Genomic DNA, 21,427 nt, shown 5'->3' with positions numbered 1-21,427 from the left:
CTGGTTAAAAAAGTTTCGATCTCTTGATATTTGATCTATAGCGGGCATTCAAAACGTTTTTGTTGTCACTTTCTTAAACCGACGGGTCGTATAAAAGCGAATGGTGGGGAAAGAGGTTTTGTATGACGTTTTTATAAAGACAAATTATTATAAAACCAAATCATACTCTTATACGTATTATGTCTTTGTTGTTGATTCAATGATTGTTGAAGGCGCCAAGAAAGGCGAGAGAATTCAATAAATCTTTCATCAGGAAAATAATGATATTATGGCCTCTCGACTGTTATGGCTATGAGGGTGTCAGTGTTTGTAGTGATTTACGTTTGAAATATTAGTCAATTCAAAATCTCAGCGGCACGGTCTTTGCTTCGTACCCCGAAGGTACCAAGTTCGATCACGCGCCGCTGCGCTTTGTGGCCTTGAGCAAGTCATCTCGCCCTAGCTCAATTTGCGACGCTGCACTGCGGCTGACGCCTGGGTTATTTCAGTCTTCCCGTGGAATCGATCCTATAGAAAATTTTCCCCTATGAGATGAATAAAGGGAATTTTATTTTATTAATTTAAGTGACCAACTCATCAAGTCATCACGGTTTTTACTGTAAAAGTTGAAAATGGATATCCGTACTATGCTCCAAATGGAGTTAAAAGGAATAATGACGATGGAGCGGTAGACTAATCGTGTCAACTAAAGCGTTTTACTACATGTGTTGTCAGTCAGGAACTCAACATTTTACACCTGAGTGGAATGAGAGAATGGGAATAAAGAACCCTTTCCAACCATTGGTCTTTTTGGCTCTCAGAACGGTCTCGAACCTTATGGTCCGAAGTCCGAAGGCGTGCATCAGACAATCTGATTTTTTATATATATATATATATATATATATATTTATTTATTTATTTATTTATTTATTCATTCATTCAGCAAAAATTGTTTAAAAGATATTTGGCTGGCTTAAGCAGGTGACATCTAGCTTTTTAAAAAATTCAATAGATTAATCTATTTTTATGCGGAGAAAGGCTTATAAAATTTTGGCCATAATTTGACCGGAATTGTAAATCGATATCTATTTGGAATCTGGTTCAAGATTTATTCAAAAAAATATCGATAATCGAAACAATTAATGCAAATCATGCCAAATCAAGCCTTTAACGGATCGTTATTTTAGAATGAATGGTAAGCTGGCACGCCACTGTTCTAATTTTAAAGAAATCAAATACTTGTGACAGCGTGGCTCAGCGTACGGTCTTTGCTTTGTTCCCCGAAAGTTACGGAGTCGATCACCCGCCGCTGCGCTTTGTGGCCTTGAGCAAGTCACCTCGCCCCAGCTCTGTTTGCGGCGCTATTGTGACTGATGCCTTTGACATTCCGGTCTTTTTTGGAATAGACCGTGAAGACAAATTTCCCCATATGAGATGAATAAAGAGAATTTTTTCATTTTTTTTATTGTGGTATTGCAGTCGTCTTCAGACCCACATATCCAACATGTACCCGTTGTGGTCAAGAGCCCGAAACCGCAGAGCATCTTGTAATACTAACGAAAGACTGAACATGGAGACGATTCGGATGGGAACAAAACAGACAATGGACCTTTCGGGTACAGACCATTCGTACGTCAGCACAACAATAAACAAATTAACGTAGAAAACAAATAAAATAAAATGCAATATAACTGGTATCGTCCGTACTCAATGGTGGTTGAACTATATTCCGGCCCCCACCGTTGTGTAGAGCATCTGGTTGAACGTTGGGTTTTGACGAAGCTTCCGGGCGAGTCCGCGACCGTACAGGATTGCGGCGATGAATTTGCGTCCTGGATAGATCATCATAGCATACTAGTGTGACACCGTTAGAAGTGGCTGCATTCGTACCTGTAGATCCCGGGCTCGAGTCTCACTCTGTGCATAGTTTAGTTATAAGAAAAGGCTCATTACTATGCTCACATTCTCTCACTGTACTCATGTGTAAAGTGAGTACTTGGTCGCAAACAGCGTTGTTTCAATTGGAAAAATAAAATAAGACCGCCTTTCAGGCGTCATATCTTCGCTTCGTGTCAAGTGTTGCTGTTGGCAAGGGACGTAAAACGGTCTGAGCACTGTTAGAGAATATTACGCTATACGAATTCTCATCTTTCAAGGTTTAAAAAAAAAAATATTGGGAAATGATTTTTTAAAAATTGTCCAACAGTATTGAGAAGCGATAAAAGTATGAATGGTGATTTATGTAATTTTGATTGTTTGACACAAATTTATATCCTGTTTAAAAGATTATCATACTAGAAATGTCAAATAAGAGATAAGAGGGTATTAAAACATTCTTACAGTTACAGTGTGTTGAAAATCAATTAGACAAGGGCACATTGAGACATTCTAACGGTTTGTATCAAAGTAAAGCTGATAAGAAGTGTTGTAACGTTTCACTAACCCGTGGAATGTGACAAAATTGAGTAAAAAGGTAGATACTATCCCTTATGTACAAAGATTTCCCGTTCAGGCGGTGGTATTGAAAGCAAAGATACAAAAGATAACGAAGAAAAAGAAGACAAAAATAGAAGATAATCTAGGATGAGAAGAAAAAGACGAAGAAGATGAATAATATATAATAAATAATAATAATAATAATAATAATAATAATAATAATAATAATAATATAATAAATAATAATAAGAAGAAGAAGAAGAAGAAGAAGAAGAAGAAAGAAGAAGAAGAAGAAGAGAAGAAGAAGAAGAAGAAGAAGAAGAGAAGAAGAAGAAGAAGAAGAAGAAGAGAAGAGGAAGAAGAAGAAGAAGAAGAAGAAGAAGAAGAAGAAGAAGAAGAAGAAGAAGAAGAAGAAGAAGAAGAAGAAGAAGAAGAAAAGAAGAAGAAGAAGGAGAAGATGAAGAAGAAAGGAGAAGAAGAAGGAGAAGATGAAGAAGAAAGGAGAAGAAGATGATGGTGATGATGGTGAGACCTGTCTACATGAAATTTAAACGTCCACACGGAAATCTGGTCAAACTCATTACATACCCCTGTCTTTATTATCTAAAGTATCCTCAAAGAATTGTTTCTTAACCCACTGTCCACTCAGCAATGATTGGGTATGTTGATCTGTTTGATCTGGTGGAACGTACTTTGCGTAGACGAGCTTCCTATACAAAGATTAGTGACAATTTGCTACAGACACCGGGATAAATTCCTGCTCCATGTGGTCCTTGTGGGGTTGAAGGACAACTTAAATGGTTTGTATGAAATACGCCGAGGGGAGTCGCATAACGTAATATTCAACTGTGGGTCCCAATTAACCGGTTTTATTTACAATCCCAATCTGAAGAGACTTTCTTCTTATTGTGTCATAGGACACGATAAGTAATGAAAAGACAACAAAGAACAGAGGGGTCGTTTATCTGCGAGACTGATATATGAAGCAATATTTGAATTGTTCCAAGTGTCTTAAAATATATTTAATTAACCAAACTCAAAATTTAGTTTTGGTCTATTGTTATGGAGGGGGCTAAAGATTTTTTTTGCGGGGGGGGGGGGGGGGGGGGGGGGGTTGAAGATAACCGAGTGATCAGTATGTTGCCATAAGAGACACTGGTCTTAAATTTGATTTAAAAAAGGAATATATATATATATATATATATATATATATATATATATATATATATATATATATATATATATATATTTGAGGCAGGATTCCTTAAACCAAACAAGAACATTCAGACACGAGGAAACAGCAAGAAACTGAAAAAAGAACGTTTTAAAACAAATGAAAGAAGGAACTTTTTTCATCTAGAATTGTAAATAACTGGAATAAACTACAAGAAACCACAGTATCAGCAAAAAATTTGAATAAATTCAAAGCAGAGTTGGAGATAAGCAACACCCTAGGAAACAAGTTCAATTATAAAAATTGGTCCAATCATTAATAGATGAGGAGGAGCGAAGGAGACTACACCAAGTCTAAAAGCTCTATACAGAGGTATCCAGGTATCCAGGTATATATATATATATATATATATATATATATATATATATATATATATATATATATAAACATTTGAAAGATAATTAAGATTGTTTGACTTCTACAGCGTTGTTATCGAAGTCAAACAATCTTAATTATCTTTCAAATGTTTATAAATATCTCCTTTTATCCTAAAGTTGAGTGCTATTATTTCATGGTTTTTATTTTTATAATTTTTCTATATATATATATATATATATATATATATTATATATATATATATATATATATATATATATATATATATATATATATATATATATATATATATATATATATATATATATATATAGATATAAAGACAGAGAAACAAAGAGAGAGAGAGAGAGAGAGAGATAGAGAGAGAGAGAGAGAGAGAGAGAGAGAGAGAGAGAGAGAGAGAGAGGATAGTGGGTAGAGAATATCACCTGCAATATCAATATATTCCCTCTTTTGGTGTCTTTTTTTTTCGTCTTTGAGCAAGGTACGTAAAGCATATTGCTAACTTTACGGCGCTGCATTGCGGCTATATAATTTGAGTTATTTTGAATCTACCAATGGAAAGAACCCAAAAAATAATTTTCCCCCTTTGGGACAAATAGTTAAAGGAAAATATTATTTATCTTACAGAATTATTGATCAATTCATTTTCGTTTGTTTTGTTTTTTTTTTGCTGTTAGTTATCTTGTTGTATTGATGATGTAATTTGCCTATTTTAGGTGAAAGTATCCATTTCCTTACATAGTTAAAATTTAGATTTTATTTACTTTCTCTCATTTTTAACTTCTTCTGCAAAACTTTGACAGCACCAAAAACACCAAGAGTTCATTGTTCGAGAAATTTCTGCAGTGGCATCCAGGCAGGAAGAAATTAATGCTAATAGTTATGAAGCTGACCACGACGACGACTATGGTGATGATGAGGATGATAATGATGATGGTGGTGGTGGTGATGGTGAAGATAGTGGTGGTGGTGGTGGTGATGGTGGTGGTGTTGATTATGACGACGATCGAGGAGGCAACGGTGTCAACAGGGAGAATTTATGCAAAAGAATTAATAAGAACCTGCGAGAAAACTCTTGTTTTAAAAATAATATTGCAAAGCCTACCATTTTGTTCACATCTTTTCTCAAAAATAAGTTGAATTTCATAACTGTGCGAATCAGTGCACAGAATTGCGTCATGAAAATAGAAAAAGCTACGTCATTTTTGGGTTTTCGCTGACAACGGTAAACAAGCAGACTAACTTCTACATCGATGGTATAAATCTATTGAAGAGACTATCTAAATAGTTTATTTATGTAACACATCTGTAAGGAATATAAAAACATTAAGATTAGCGTTGTTTAGAAGCTTGAAATTCAAGCGCTGGTGGAAAAATTGCGGTAGAAAAGTGGCATCGAAGTATTAAATGAAGGTATTTGAGTTCTGGCCGTAGCCTTATCAAACACGAGCAGTGGAAGAATGACATCTTCAACATCGCCCAGCCTCAACTATCCTGCTTGCCTGGCCGATATGTCTGCTGCGACATTGTTTATAGGCGAACTCATGCCTCATGTGAACGAGGTAAGTGCTTTTTCAGTCACTCAATCGCCTTAAAATTCTGAATAGATAGACAATTTGCGGTAGACACCACAATTGTAAGCCAAGATTGTGATCAATTTCCATTACATGACATTCTAACACATCATGTAATATGTGGTTAACTTAATGGCATAGTAATACTGTCGGGAGGCCTTCCGAAAGCTCCTACATCCCCAGTATTCTTTGTTTTATTATAATGTTCTAGAAGGGGGTTTGGGAGGGGGAACATTTTTTTTAAAGTCTCCCCTCCCAACCCCCCTACTAGAACATTATAAAAAAAAGTTTCCCCCTCCCAAACCCCCAACGTGAACATTATAAAAAACAAAAAAATATTGGGGATGTAGGAGCTTTCGGAAGGCCTCCCATACTGTGTCTATTTTAAGCGTGGTCAGTGGTCGAATGGGTGACAATGAGCGCAAGATATTGCCGCGGTATTCTGTCCATTTTAACTTTTGATTAGTAAGAGACTTTACACACATTTTATCCTACTTTTTCGTAACATAATCTGATTTTTTTAAAAACTTTGGCTAGAAAAGTTGTCCTTCAAATATCGATCATCTAAAATTTAAAATGGCCCTCGTCTTGTCAAAACTTCTCTGTAGACGTCTACTGCCTTAAAGACTTTCTGAAAGTCCCAGGTTTGTGAGGGTGTTACAAGATGAGGGTCATCTTAGTCTTTAGTTGATCAATATTTGAAGAACAACTTTTCTGGTCAAAATTTAAAAAATGTCTTTTTTTTTAACGGAGGCCTTCCGAAAGCTCCTTGGTCTCTTTCAATTAGTATTTTGATCGTGGATCTCTCGTCACACGTTTATTTATTCAATTTGTCAATATATAACATCATTAAACACTCTAGAACAAACCTTGATAGATTTTTGAAAGTTTAAAATTTCCTAATATGACCATTGTGTGGGAGACCTTCGCCTAAAGCACCTCGTGCTACCATTTCTTTCAATTTGTATTTTCTCCGTGGTTCTTTTGCCATGAGTTTATTATTCAATTTGTCAATATGGAGCGTTTTAAAAACCTTGATAGAGTAGTGAAAGTTTATACTTTCCTAATACGACCATTGTTTGGGTTTTCCGTCGCCATTGTGTTTTGTGATGTATTGAAAGCAGTCCTTGGCATTTTTTTCTACTAGGGTTAGTCTTAGTGAAGGCGCTAGTTTGTTTTTCCTATTAGGGTTAGTTAAAGGGACTCGGGTTTTATTTTTTTCTTGGCTTTAGTTTAGGGAATATTTGAGCACGAGGAGCTTTCGGAAGGCCTCCCTCGAGCCTCGCTGGGCGCATAGATGAGACACTGGAAAAGGCTCTTTATTCACATTCTCTCGCTGTACTCATGTGTAAAATGAGTCCTTGGCGTTAACAGCGTTGTCTTCGTCCGAAAAATTGTAATATCGCCTAATAGGCGTCATGTCCCGTCCTACATATTAAATGTTGCTGCTAACCAGGGACTCCTTGTAAATCGCATTGAGCACATTTAGTGGATACTTCACAAAAGAAAATGGCGACGGAAAACCAAAACAATGGTCGTATTGGGGAAGTTTAAACTTTCATTACTCTGTCAAGGTTTGTTCTAGAGTTTTTAAAACGCTCCATATTGACAAATTAAATAAATAAACTCATGACAAAAATATCCACGGTGAAAATACAAATTGAAAGAAATGCTAGCACGAGGTGCTTTAGGGAGGTCTCACAGACTCGAACCCAGGACCTTTCGTTCAGAAAGCGAGTGTCATACCACTAGACCATATGACAATTCACGTATATTTCAGACTTAGTCTACTTTATTTCTATTTGCTTCGGGGGAAATCCTACGGGAGACCATCCTAAAGCTCCTCGTGCTAGCTTTTCTTTCAATTTGCATTTTCACCGTGGATCTTTTGTCATGAGTTTATTTATTCAATTTGTCAATATAATATATTAAAAAATATAGAACAAACCTTGATAGATTAGTGAAAGTTTAAACTTTCCTCATACGACCATTGTTTTGGTTTTCCGTCCCCTTTTGTGAAGTTATGAAAGCAGTCCTAGGTTTTTTTCTATTAGGGTTGGCTCGAGGTCAGAGGATTTTTTTTCTCTTCGGGTTAGTCATAAGTCTTAGTAAAGGTGATAGGGTGTTTGTTTTTCCCCATTAGGGTTAGTGAAAGGTACTAGGTTTTATTTTTTCTTAGGGTTCGTTGAGGGAATATTTAAGTTGTTTCCTTAGCACAAGGAGCTTTCGGAAGGCCTCCCAATCCCACACTATGCAGGCACCATTTCAATGAATATTGTTGTGCGTTTAGCCAAAATACTCACAACATCCACCATAAACGTACCAAAACCCCCCCCCCCCCCCGTAGAAACGTAGAAAAAACACCCCCCCCCCCCCAAAACAAAAAAAAAAAAAACAAACAAACAACAAAACAATGTGTAACGTGTAATCTTGAGAATGTGATTGATAGAATTAAGTGAGAACTTATAAAAATGAATGGCACCCCCCCCCCCCAATAATAATAATAGCAAAGAGCTGAGTAACGTTATTTGTTTTTCATGTTGTTGACCTGACTTGGAATAAGTTATTTTTTTCACAAAGAAATAAACAAATTGACCTTAATCAAAGTTACTAAAACGACGAGTTTTTATTTTTTATGGCTTAAAAATTTCCAGTCGAGCGAATGTTGTGCGGCCATCTTGGTTAGTTATTAGTTGACTGAGAGTCCCGGGCGTTCCAACCAAAACAAAATAGACTCCAATTCAGAAGGATCTATACATTCTTATAGTCTTTCCACTTCTTTCTCTTTTTCCAACACAGGTGATTCTGTACAAGAAATTTGCCCCCCTGGGCACAGTGACGTCAGTCAAACTGTGTCGTGATTGGATCACTGGAAAGTCCCTGTGTTACGCCTACGTCAACTTTGAAAACCCTGCTGAAGGTCAGTCTTTTTGTGAAAGAAATCTCGAAATTTCTCCCAACTGTTTTACACAAACGGTTGGGTGTAATAGTAAAGTTATACTAAAAAATTACCGTTTACCACATCCTTAAACTTATGGTATGGCCTCATTTGGAACATAAATAATATTAGCAATCGCATTTAGAAAACTTGCCAAGACTCTGCACAGATGGCAGAAAAGAGTCCCTCAGACCCACGAGGACCACGTGACCTATTATTTCTACAGCGTTTCTATAGCGTTAAACGGACAATGTCAGTTGCACGATACTTTTGGGATAAGACTAGTCTGTCGCAAAGTAGGTTTTTTGTTTGAATTAATAACCAATTGCCTCTGGGTGGACAAGAAGGGGGCGAGGGGAGGGGGGGGGGGGCAGCGGGAAGGGGGTGTAGAAACAAAATCTTGACATCACCCGGGGATTTATCTCGGTCTCTTTGCATGTGAAGCCATTGCTATCAACTAAGCTATTGCGAACCCCGTCGTCGCTTCTTCTCCTTCGAATTCACATTTCTAATTTTGTTTTAATTAATTTCCTTTTTCTGTGCTTCTTTTTTCTCAGCGGAGAAAGCCTATCGGACCTTGAACTATGAACTGCTAGAAGGTCAACCGATGAGGATTATGAAGTCAACACGAAACCCGTGGCTGGAGACCAGGGACGAAGGATGCTGCTTTCATCATCATCATCACCATCATCGGTGTTGTGGAGGAGGCGGAGGTGGAGGAGGAGGTGGTGGTGGAGGGGGTGGTGGTGGTGGTGGCGGTGGCAAGGATTTGATGGACCCTGCTATTCTGGTCGAGGCGATTGAGAGTTACAGCAGGGCTTTAAAGGTATGCCGTTGAAACATCATTATAATAATGGGACAGAACATGTCGATATGAAAAGTATTCCTGTATTCAAAGTGGGTTTCGACGAAAGGGGCATAACTCATCCAACCCAGTTTACTGTAAATATAGGATGAATTAATTCCCTTACAAATCGGAATCTGACAGCCCGGACCTTTTTCATCGTTTCGTATCAATGTATCTAATAGCATCCCCAAGCACCAAATTTCATTACGTTCATCAATCATTCGTCATATATCAGTACTAATATGTTTAAAAATCAAATATAATTCTGTACTCAAACATTCTGCATAACGAAAAAGAAAATGATGAAGTCACAAAATCCAACATTAAGTCTAAAATTTCTTGTATTTCAGGACGCAGACGAAAACAAAGCACCGACTGGATACAAGTAAGTCTTTGTTTATATTTTAAATTTCTCGCAGTTTTGGAGAACATTAAAATGTTGTCTTGTTATTGTCAAATATGAAGCTATCTTTAAAGAGTCAAAGCACTAGATCCCGAGAATTAAGAAATAGGACCGCTTGCACGATAAATAACACGTGAGGTTAGAGTAAAAGAGAACCATGGCTTAATGAGTAAAAGCACTGGATCCCTAGAATTATAATGTGACAGAGCGAACGAATACAAAAAAAAAACAACAAAAAAAAAAACAAAAAAAAACAAAACAACAAAATACAAAAAACAAAACAAAAAAAAAAACAAACAAGAAAACATTAGTCAAATAAAATCCTGCCTTTAAACGAGTTAAATAACTGGATCTCAAAAAAAAATGTAACAGTTCCAAGAAAAACACGCTTGCAATAAGATGTTAGGTTTGAGTCAAATAGAATCATGCTTTTAATGAGTTAAAGTACTGGATCCCTAGAAAGTAATTTGACTAAAAAAGATATAAAAAGAGAATTTATATGGCGCGATATCCACTAAACGTGCTCAAAGCGCTTTGCAAGGTGTCTAAAGCCAACATCAACATTTGGCGCCTGGTAAGCGATATTGCACTTTTCATTTCCGACAGAAAAATCGCTGTTAACGACCAGGAACCGTATTCTACACCTGAGCACAGTGAGAGAATGTGAGCAAAGAACCTTTTCTAAGGATTTCAAGCTATTCGCCGCCCCTGACCTTCTGTTTAAAGGGAGTGCCATACCACAAGACCAAATTATACAGCCGCTTGATAACTTGGTAATGTTTGAGTTGGAATAAAACGACTCATTGAGGAGAATTGGTTATCTCTGGAGCTTGAATAAACCTCAAACGTCATATTGTGACTCGGTGGCCCAGCCGCCCGCACGGCGTCTCGTCTTTACACATGGATCAAGCGATGTCAAGCGTAATTAGTGGCCGGATGGCTGACAGTAATCAAGGAAAAATCTGGCCCCGATATTGTGTACTTAATTAAGATACCCTTTACACATTAGCCTGTTCCGACTCAGGTGTTAATGATTGACGGATACTGTAAGAATTTTGGTGCGAAAAAGAGGCCTAACAGGCGACTGGTCCTGCATGAAATAATAATAGCACTCCACTTGGCATGCTGGGGGGAGGATTGAAATACTGTGAAATGCATTGATATCGATAGAAATGCGCTATACGTTCATATTCATTTTATATATTTTTGATTGTGCTAATTGTTTACGTTAGATTCATGTTCTTCAAATATTTAATGGCGATGTAATACCAGACTGACTTACTGGATCATGGATGTAAAATTCGAAAAGACATCAAATTATATAAATTGTAGCTACTCCAAACCACCCGATATTTGTCGTCACCGGGATTTTCTCTCTCGAAATATCGGTCTTTTATAACTGCTGCCGGCAATCGCTTCATAATTAAGTTAGGAAGATAAAGTTAGGAAGATAATGCTAGCACAGAATAAAAGCGATACTCTTCCTCTTTCTAAAAGTATTCAATTTGTTAGGGTAGTGGTTCAGAAAATATAGATTAAAATTATACTAAGCTGCTAGAAGCTGTGGAACAAGATACGATTCTTTCATCTCTTTGTATTTATTAAAGGAATTTTTTTATCGTGCCCAATAACACAACGAGCTTGTGAGTATGTGGTATTGCACGATACAAATATAACTATTTTAATATATACAAAGAAATGAAAGAATACCTTTATTCCACCACTACAAGTAAACTTTTTTGATATTTTGTAACCAGATGGTTTTGTATTAGTACTTATATTCACCATAATTTGTATCTTTGAATGACAATTTGACCCAATACTAAAAACGTTGGATTTATATTCATGTGCACCAAAAGATTATTTATAATTACCAATCAGCTGTCTTTTACACCTTATTTCACACCAATAAAATGTGCGAAAATATTCTGCAATCGTTGAATAAAAGTTTTAATTCAACGCGTTCAAAGCATTATTTAAGGATTACGTATTTAAATGATAGGGTTTTCCAATGAGAAGGGTGGAATAAAAATGAATATGATATCTTCAAAAAAAAAAAAAAAAAAGAAAAAAAAAAAGAAAAAGAAAGAAAAGAAGAAAATACCAAACACGGACTCAAAATCTCTCTTCAGCAAACAATAAAAATAAAACAAACAAAAATGTAAAGGTTCAATAAATTGATTTACTATGAAATCTCTACCATCGGAAATTACGCTATTTTTATAGCCTTAACTATACATTTTTGCTACTCTCCATTATCCACGGAGGCTGAACTACGCCAGTAATCGGATTTATTCACAAGTGGTTCCAACCAAAAGTAACCACAAAAAACAGATCTTTCTTTTGGTATTACCGTCAATTGCGTTTGAGGGAATTAAACTCCAAAATTTACTTTTAAAATAAAATTGGAGAAAAAGAAATTCTCGAAAAGGGGCGGCTTGAGTTTAATTTTTAGGAAAATCCTTCAAAAATTTGATTTGCGATTATTGGGAAAAACGATATTATATTATCTTAGAAATAACATTATTGATGTGCAATTTCTCAAAATATACTATAAAGGCACGAAAAGCACGGTTGAAAATGGTATGGGTATGCGTAGTAAGAGAAGTGTAAAAAAACTGAAAGATATTTTGCAATTTTCTCAATATGTCATTTTTCTAGGAGCATGGGATACTGTGTCAAATATTTATCGGAAATCAATTCATGAAATTGTCTAAAATTTTGAATCAGGTCGAAAAACGGGTATCGACAGAGATAATGTATTTTTTCACCAATAATGTTCTTTTTTTAAATCCTATAATGACGATACAGAATGATTAAAACCGCCAATGATATGTATTTTATTTTTTAAACAGACTCAAACAGCCCCTTAATCAAATGCATGTCGGTCCAACTCTTGTTTTGTGGCAAAATTTGAGTCGGATCCATATATTTGCTTAATTCGGGTTGTAGACTAGCCGAACGCTCCAAATTCTAACCCGTCATAGAAAAGTTGGAAATTCCAACATTTTTAATTTAAAGATTCATTTTTTGTTGGTACGAATAACAAGCTTTAATTTGAATGTTATTTGATGTGTGTATCCGTATGTTCTTATTTTCTGTAAATTTTTGAAATTCCCCATTTTTCTTCAATTTTTATCACTATCAAAGTTGACGAAGGAATAATTCTGTGAAGATATTAAACATGATTAATTAATAAAAAAAATATTCAATAGTATTCATTCTGAAAATTTATTTGAAGTTTTATTTTAGTATGTGTGACATTATTTGAATTTGCAATGAATTTTTGAAAACTGGTAGTTTTGCTATTTTCATGTCCTATTTGAATAAAGTACAAAATGGATATTTAAAGCATTTTAAATGCAATAATTGGTATTGTTTTAATACATCATAGTCTTGAAAAATAATTGAGTAAGAAAGTTTTGTTGTTTGGGATTTTTTATGCTATCAGCAGGATCTCTCAACGTGAATGTCGTACAAGAAGCATTAGAGAAACTTAATTTTTCGTAAACGCCGATGAAACCGACATAACGGAACTTGACAAAGACGACAAAGATTTGAATTAGACAAATAATGTGGGATCGTTAATAGGAGACAAATAACACTTAGAAAGACGAAAACATCTGTTGGCAGCCGTCCCAATAAGCTGACACACGTATGGCTGAGAATCAACAAACTGAAAAGAAAAACCAAAATAAAGCTATATAAGAGCCTTGTTAAATCACCACTTATTTACAACTGTGGGACCACGAGCACTAACAAAAAGCGAAGAAGTTAAACTAGATGCCTTCCATTGGAAACAGCTCAGGAGAATTCTAAATATCCAATTCCCAACCGAATTAAGTAACAAATCACTGTACATAAAATGCGAAGAAACACCGCTATCGATTCAAACTTTGGAAACAACTTGGAGACTCTTTGGACATATCTTAAGGAGATACAGAAATATTCTAGCTAATAAGGCAATTGCGTTATTCTTTACACCAAGCGGACATAACAAACGCAAAGGCAGATCCATAACAAACATACACGATAAATAAAAACCTCAAGCGCCTAGACGACACACAAGAACTGTAACTGAGATGTGAAAATGATTTAGAACACACGAGATCCACCGTCATGAGTGGAAAGAACTCACTCAACAAATTAGAGAAACTACCAAAGCGTCCCAGTTCGAAGATAAGGAGGCGATCTGCAATAAGTCAAGTTAGTTAGTATCTGCAGGATCTGAAAATGTTTTTTTTTCTATTTTGGCCCATTTGATATGTGACCAAAATCGTCCAAAGTTCAAATTTGAATAACTTTTGAAAGTGTTGCCCTACCACGTCGTGTTTGGGATAAAAAGTCTTATACTTGTATGCACTTTCCATAATAAGTAACATATCTTGCTGTACGTATGATTTGAAAAAAACATGGGTTGGAGTAGCTATAAAAATGATACATCAGGAAGCAGGCAGTGGTGTTAGATAAATATCTGGTGTATGAAACAGTCCGACAAAACAGAGAAAAATTAAAGGCAGGCTGACTTTTGAGATGTTTTTTTTCTTTCTTATTTTTTCTCTTTGCTTTGTCAAGCACTATTTCATACACGCTATTTCAGATCAAAATATAAAAAAAGTATTATCTTAATTAAGTCAACGACCTACATTACTCTTTTCTTCTTTTCATCTGTTCTATTTTTGTCGCTGATTTCTACTTCAGACATCTCATAATTTTATTATTTTCTCCTTTACAGGACATCAAGTCTTAATCAAAGAGAGATATGTCTCTGTAATTACTTTACGGATATTTTGTTACCAAAACCATACAGCGGATAGGCTTTGTTGTTGTTACCTCATCTGAATTGACTTGTTCCTTCCTTTTTTTCTTTCTTTCTTTTTTTTTAAGTTTGTTGTTTGACATGGAAATAAAATACAATAATATTCTTCTACTTTTGGAAATCTACACCAGTTCATAATTTCAGCGCGACCTTGACGGTGCTTGATTTGGAAACAATCTCAAAATTCCAAAATACACAAAAGCAGGATTTCTTAACTTTTGTATTACCTCAATCCACTCACGTACTCGTATAATTGAAAGACACTATTTCAAATATTTTTGTTTAATCCTCACGCTTTTTTGGGGAATGAGAGGCTAGAAGGCTAGAAGATTTTATCTTCTAAACAGTTATAGCCCTTTGATTAAAGGGGAAAACCCGATTTATAGCCTAGTAGTAAATATATATATATATATATATATATATATATATATATATATATATATATATATATATATATATTACAAGCCATCCCTATTAACATTTACAAAAAAATGAAGCTTTTCCATAAAAAAAAGTTTTGGCACAGATCCGATTTTACAAAAAATAGATTTGGACTCATAATAACATCCTTATAACTCGTTTATGCCCTTCCTCCAAGACATCATAAGATATCGTCGCCTAGGTATTCCACGAAGTCTATCTGGACGAGAACGTTTGGCAAAATACAAACGATTCTGGACCAAATTAGTTGAGGGCCTAAACCGCTTATTATAACAATTGGCAAAATCCCCAAAACACCCTTTATCGTAAGCCATATCTCAAAATTGCTTCCAGGGACGTACGAAGCATTTCTCCAGAGCGTTTCACAGAATTAAATCATCAGTTTCATCCAGGCATACTACCATTTGGAGACGACTGACCTCATTTGGCAAAACTATTAATAGAATTACTTATAGGAGGATGTCAGGCCATGGTTTAGGTCAGGTTGACATTGAGCTGTGATTACAAAACCTGAGAGTGTCGTGCTACATACAGTAAGAGATATCATAATTCTATTACGATCCGGATACAGACTTATTATCTCGCACTTGGGATAAACCGTGCATTGTAAACGAAAGGATATGTTCTTTTTCCTTGTTGATATTTCGACCTGAGACATCTTTTCCTGTTATCTTTTCCTTGTTAATCAATGCTTCATATAGAAGGAACAAAAGTGACTTCACACAGATCTTTTTTATTGTTTTAGACAGCTTTTTTAATGATTAGTTCTCGCTAAATTATATCAGATCATAAACGTTAAAGGTTAAAATTTTTTTTGTTGGTACGTTATATCTGACAGGCAGATGTTGTGGGTATTTTACCTAAAGGCGTAGAATCAATAGTTTGTTATTCAATTACATTGGTAACCATATCTGCTCAATGTGTGTTCCTCAAAATGGAATCCTGGGCTAGTGGATATGTGAGATGGTGTCATGTCAAAACGATCTACGGGCAAATCTCTTTGGAAATTAATTCTATTTCCTGTGTTCAAAAGTCCGCCTCTTAAAAGTAACTTACACCAGTGTCTGTTCCCCATGTGGTCTAGAGTATGACACTCACTTTCGGATCGGAAGGTCCTGGGTTCGAGCCACGCTCGGCGCATATATAGTTGAGTTCTGTGTAAAAGCTCTTTACTCACATTCTCTCACCATACTCAGGTGTAAAATGAGTACCTCGACGAAAACAGCGTTGTCTCTGTCCGAAAAAAAATATAATATTGCCTATAACAGGCACCACGCCCCGTCCTACAAGTTAAGTGATGCTCTTGACCAGTGATCCCCCTATCAAGCGCTTTGAGCACGTTTAGTGGAGATCGCGCTGTATAAACGCTCTTTTTTAATAAAAAAAAAGAAACAATATGCTAATTGGAGAAAACGCTAATAGTCTCCATCCTTATCGTGGCCAATGTTTAAATTAGTACAGAAAAAGCGGACGCACGTGCTTTTTGTGATGAATTTATAAGAACGAATTCGTCCCAACCCAACTATATCTGTTAATCTCTGTGATAATATGGTTGCACATACGAACGCGTGTTTTTTTATCCCAAGAGGAGGGTTGATGTTTAGATATTGTTTTTCTTTTATGCCTAATCTGACATTATTCTTATTTAAAAGGAGAAATGTTACAGTACTATCAATTTAAAAGTTTGCTTTGGAAGAGCATAAAATTTTCAATTTTCAATTAAAACATATAAATCTCTCGATAAAATTACTATTACTAAAGTAAAGTGGCAAGAATGTGGCATAAACATGTTTTAAAAAAGCCATCCTGCTTGGTTAATGTTTGTCAACACTATAGTCATTTAAGCGCCTGTGATGCCAATTTAGCGATGAGCGCAAAGTCTTTAGCCCGAATCTAATTAATATAGTTTCTTCTTTCTGTGTCCTCCTACCTAGGTATTCGAAAGAGTTCCTCAAACGAATGAACATCGCCAACACCCAGTTCACCAACGTCTTCATCAAGAACTTCAAAGACTTGCTGGACGATTACAAACTGTTTAAACTCTGCAAGCCTTTCGGGGAAGTCACCAGTGCCAAGGTAACAACAGCAACTCAACATTCAACACACAATTTCAGAGATTTGTAAACAATGACCTTCATCTATTTGGAGGAATTGGATGATTAAATGTTCGAATTATCTTCTTCATTCTCTCTTCTTTCGCTTCTTCTTCTTCTTCTTCTTCTTCTTCTTCTTCTTCTTCTTCTTCTTCTTCCCTCCTCCTCTTCCTCCTCCTCCTCCTCCTCCTCCTCCTCCTCCTCCTCCTCCTCCTCCTCCTCCCACTCCCCCTTCATCTCCTATTCCTCTCTCCCTTCAATCTCCACACAAACTAACGTAGTCAACGCATATCAATGATAAAAAGATTATCAAGGCTGATTCTCAGCCTATTTTCGATGAGCCAACACAAAGGATATCTATCCATTTTATGGCGTGTGACATCTTTACTTGATGTCTTATTTTTTAAAACAAACTTTAAGTACAAATTGCCTCACATCTTTCATGGTATATATACGTACCTATCCATCATACTCCTTAAAAGAGTCTCATTGCAATAGTAATTTGCCAAGTCTTAAATGAAAGCTTTTTAAAAAATCGTTGGACGATGATTCGATTTTGCACTGAACAAAACGGAAATACAAGCCTAACGGGTAACTGAGATTCGAACTTTTACATACAACAGATATGACCCGAATGCTTAAACGAAAAAAAAAAATGAAATTTTAGTTGTTAAAACACAAAAAAAAAAATCACAACAGTAGAAACTATGGACACTTCTTTAGCAAAACAAACAATAAACCAAGAGTATATTGGAGAAATCCACATAAATAATGGACAAGCACATAATATTGTGTCACAATATCAAAGATTAGCCATGGGCTTCTGGCATCAGTAGATCATCTACTTAAAAAGGTAAAAATTCATTATTTCTATAAGATAAAAACTGCAGCCGCCTATACTTAGCTTTAAATAACCAACAATTTACTCTCCAAAAAGTCTATATAACACTTTATAATTCTTAAAATTGTGTAGTTTGGTTTCAACTTTTATTTTAAATTGAATATAACGAAGTTCTGAAATCGAAATAAAATTTCGTAATTCAACGGATTTATTTCGCAATAATAGGCAGGTCTGCATCCCTTTCTGATCACGTGCGGAAGGCATCATGGCGATCGCATGTTACAATTCGCTGATGGCCTTTCTGAAATTGAATGTAGACAGTTGACTCTCCGCGTCTATGAATAGGAAAGTAATTGCCTTTGGGCTAAGACATGTAAAAATGCCAAGCTTCATCAGGGTAAAAGTCAGCTGAAAATTGGCGGGAATTAATTCAACTCCACTCATCAGTTTTATTGACAAAGTCAACTGCGACCCACAGCGTCAATGTGGGATTGAGTTGGGCTGTGGTGACAATAAGCTGATAGAAGGAAGCTGTTGACTTGAAAAAAAGTCATGATAACAAGTGAATATAACAGCTTTCAAAAAGAAGGAACCTGTTAAGCTGAAGCAGCAAGAAAGACCTTAGCATTTACTTAGCATTTAAAGAAATGACATTGGCCCCACCTCCTTTAAATACAGAAAATTCGCATAAATCCTCTATTTTAGTCTCTATATTCATTATTTTGAGTCATTAATCCTACCATAATAATAATACCAGTAGGAGAAATGTCACAATTTTGGAAGACCGACCGTTCCTTGGAGAATGGCTTATAAACGATATAAACTCAATCCACTCATATATATATATAATAATAATAATAATAATAATAATAAATAATAATAATAATAATAATAATAATAATAATAATAATAATAATAATATAATAATAATAATAATAATCATCATCATCATCATCATAATAATCATAATCATAATAATGATAATAATAATAATAATAATAATAATAATAATAATAATAATAATAATAATAACAATAATAATAATAATAATAATAATAATAATAATAATAATAATAATAATAATAATAATAATAATAATACACATTTATACAGCGCTCATTCTCGTGTAAAACACAAGCTCTGGGCACTTTACAATATAAATTATTAGGAAAAATATATAAAAAGGTATCATTTGGTAGACATTGACACTTGTTATCATGAGATGCACAGCCATTCATTATATATCTCAAAATTAAAAAATATAATTCCAAGCCAAAGTAAAATCCATCCACAGAATCTATCTTTTTTTAGATGAAAACTTTTGACACTTTGAGTCTTTGAGCCTTTTTGGTTCCATGCATAAGTTCATTGACTGTTTAAAATGTAGTAGAAGATAATTTTCCAACCAGCAATTGGTTCAAAAGTGAGGGATGTAAATCACAGACTTATGGGAAAACCCAAATTATACTTTTCTTTAATTCAACTTTAAATTTAAACTATCCTCACCGGAAGAGACAATAATATATCGGCTCTGTCATTATTTGATTCTAATTTTTGGTGTTGTTGATAACATTGAGGAAAATGTCCCTTTTATTCGACTCTTACTGTTATCTCTTGCTTTCATTCAATCATTTATTTATTCATTGATTCATTCATGTATTCCTTCATTCATTTATTCATTCATTCATTCATTAATTCATTCATTCAATCATTCATTCATCCGTTCATAAAAAAATCATTATCTTTTCTAAACAATAGCACTGATTTGCTTGTTGATTTGTCCAATCAATAATTTATACCCAAAGCGTCATAACTAACATTTTGTGCAAGAAATGAGACACTCCAGTCACCATGCTTTAAAAATTCATAATACTTGGGCTCTGATCCCAATATCAACAACGTTTATTATACCGGTCTAATTTTAACCCTTTACAAGCTATATTCCTTTACACCAAGTCTCCTGACATAACTTATGTTTTAACCAATGAATACCATATAAACCACCGTCTCAAGAGGATATCATGTTGGGTTAAATAGTTATCAGAAAAGTAAATTAGGAAATAAAATGCTAAGAAATACGATCTTCAAGTTTAATAAACAGTAAACAGTAAAGAGTAAAGAGTTTTTACATTGCTCAATATCCACTCGAAGTCTCAAAGCGCTTTACAAGGGGTCCCAGGCCAGTAGTAAAACGTAACATGTAGAACGAGACATGACGCCTGTTAGGCGACATTACTTTTTTTTTTCAGACAGACACGACGCTGTTGACGGCCTAGTACTCGTTTTACACCTAACAATGATGAGAGAATGTGAGTAAAGTGCCTTTTCCAGGGACTCAACTATGCGCCGAGCGAGGCTCGAACCCTGTACCTTCCGATCCGGAAGCGAGTGTCATGCAACAAGACCACATAGCCATATAAATAGATTTATTCTCCAACATGACAAAGAGAACTAAACCGAAAGTTTAATTTTTTTCCTGCTCCTTGTTCATCCCGACATAATACCGTTTTGAGACGGCGGGTCACATATAAATTCTGAACTTCTCCGTTTGAAACATCGAAGACGTTCTAAGTACCGATGGGCGACCTTGGGAATCCACACTTGGATCGAGCTCATAATTCCAAACACAGGGGTTATACCTCTCCAAGGACCATATAAATTCTTTCTAATTAAAATGTATTCGTTTTTCCAATGATTCGTTCCCAAACTGAAACAATGGAAAGAATTATCATTGTGGGCAGGATAGCGTTACGCGTCAAAATTTATATATTCATAGTAAACCCCGCTACGTGCAAGAAATATGATTCTTGAACTGGTACGATTTTCTTTTACAAAAAATAATAGGTATTCCTCATAGTTTTTATGCGATTACGCTGTTATAAAACATGGGTTTTCCCAATACGAATTGGCGTAATCAATAAATATTATTGCATTCGTCTTGTTCTTTTTAAGGGAGAGGGGGGGGGAGGGGGGGGGGCGCTGTTTTGTTTTTGTTTGGTTTGGAATTCCTGACATGTTTACAATCGTTGCATGGGTTTGTATGTATTTGTTGGGAACGCGGTTTGGTCTCCAAAACGCAAGAAATCTTTTATTCCACCCATGGTTTTTTCTTCTCTAATAACGCTATTTCTGATTAAAAGACAGTCAAATGCAAATGATACCTCTTGCCGTCTTCAATATCTAATATTTAAAAATATGTTTGGGGTTATGATCGTTCCTTAAATTTTGTCAACAAGCACACAATTACTGGCAAATCTAAAACATTGTAAAATTATTTTGAACAGATTGATATACAAGTCATTTGCAAATAATAAAAAAAAACAAAAAAACATTAAGGGTAATTCTATCACCAGTTGGCCCAAATGGCTATTCAGAATATCTGCTGGGGCATAATGAGCGATCCTTAATTTGACAATGGTCTTGAGAATCGCCATCTGGCCGCTCAGCTTCCAAATTCACTTGCGCTCATTAACGGACCTATTT

At 35.3% G+C, this 21,427-nt stretch overlaps 1 protein-coding gene across 1 annotated transcript in view; it reads left to right on the top strand.

The window, feature by feature from the left end:
- Positions 1 to 5,186: 5,186 nt before the first annotated feature.
- LOC144970641 (uncharacterized) overlaps positions 5,187 to 21,427 on the top strand; it is a 37,127-nt gene continuing 20,886 nt past the window's right edge. Inside the window, exons 1-5 of the mRNA XM_078910469.1 lie at positions 5,187 to 5,550; positions 8,362 to 8,482; positions 9,058 to 9,326; positions 9,698 to 9,732; positions 16,945 to 17,086. Of these exons, the coding sequence (XP_078766595.1) occupies positions 5,449 to 5,550; positions 8,362 to 8,482; positions 9,058 to 9,326; positions 9,698 to 9,732; positions 16,945 to 17,086 (669 nt within the window). The 5' untranslated portion in view covers positions 5,187 to 5,448. The remainder of the gene's footprint in view (positions 5,551 to 8,361; positions 8,483 to 9,057; positions 9,327 to 9,697; positions 9,733 to 16,944; positions 17,087 to 21,427) is intronic.

Source organism: Berghia stephanieae, chromosome 4, assembly GCF_034508935.2.
Source record: "Berghia stephanieae isolate SIO BIC M18660-M18661 chromosome 4, UCSD_Bste_1.3, whole genome shotgun sequence".
In the NCBI taxonomy this organism is placed as follows: Eukaryota; Metazoa; Mollusca; class Gastropoda; order Nudibranchia; family Aeolidiidae; genus Berghia; species Berghia stephanieae.
Note: the sequence above shows the minus strand (reverse complement) of the source record. Positions and strands in the feature narration are given on the sequence as shown.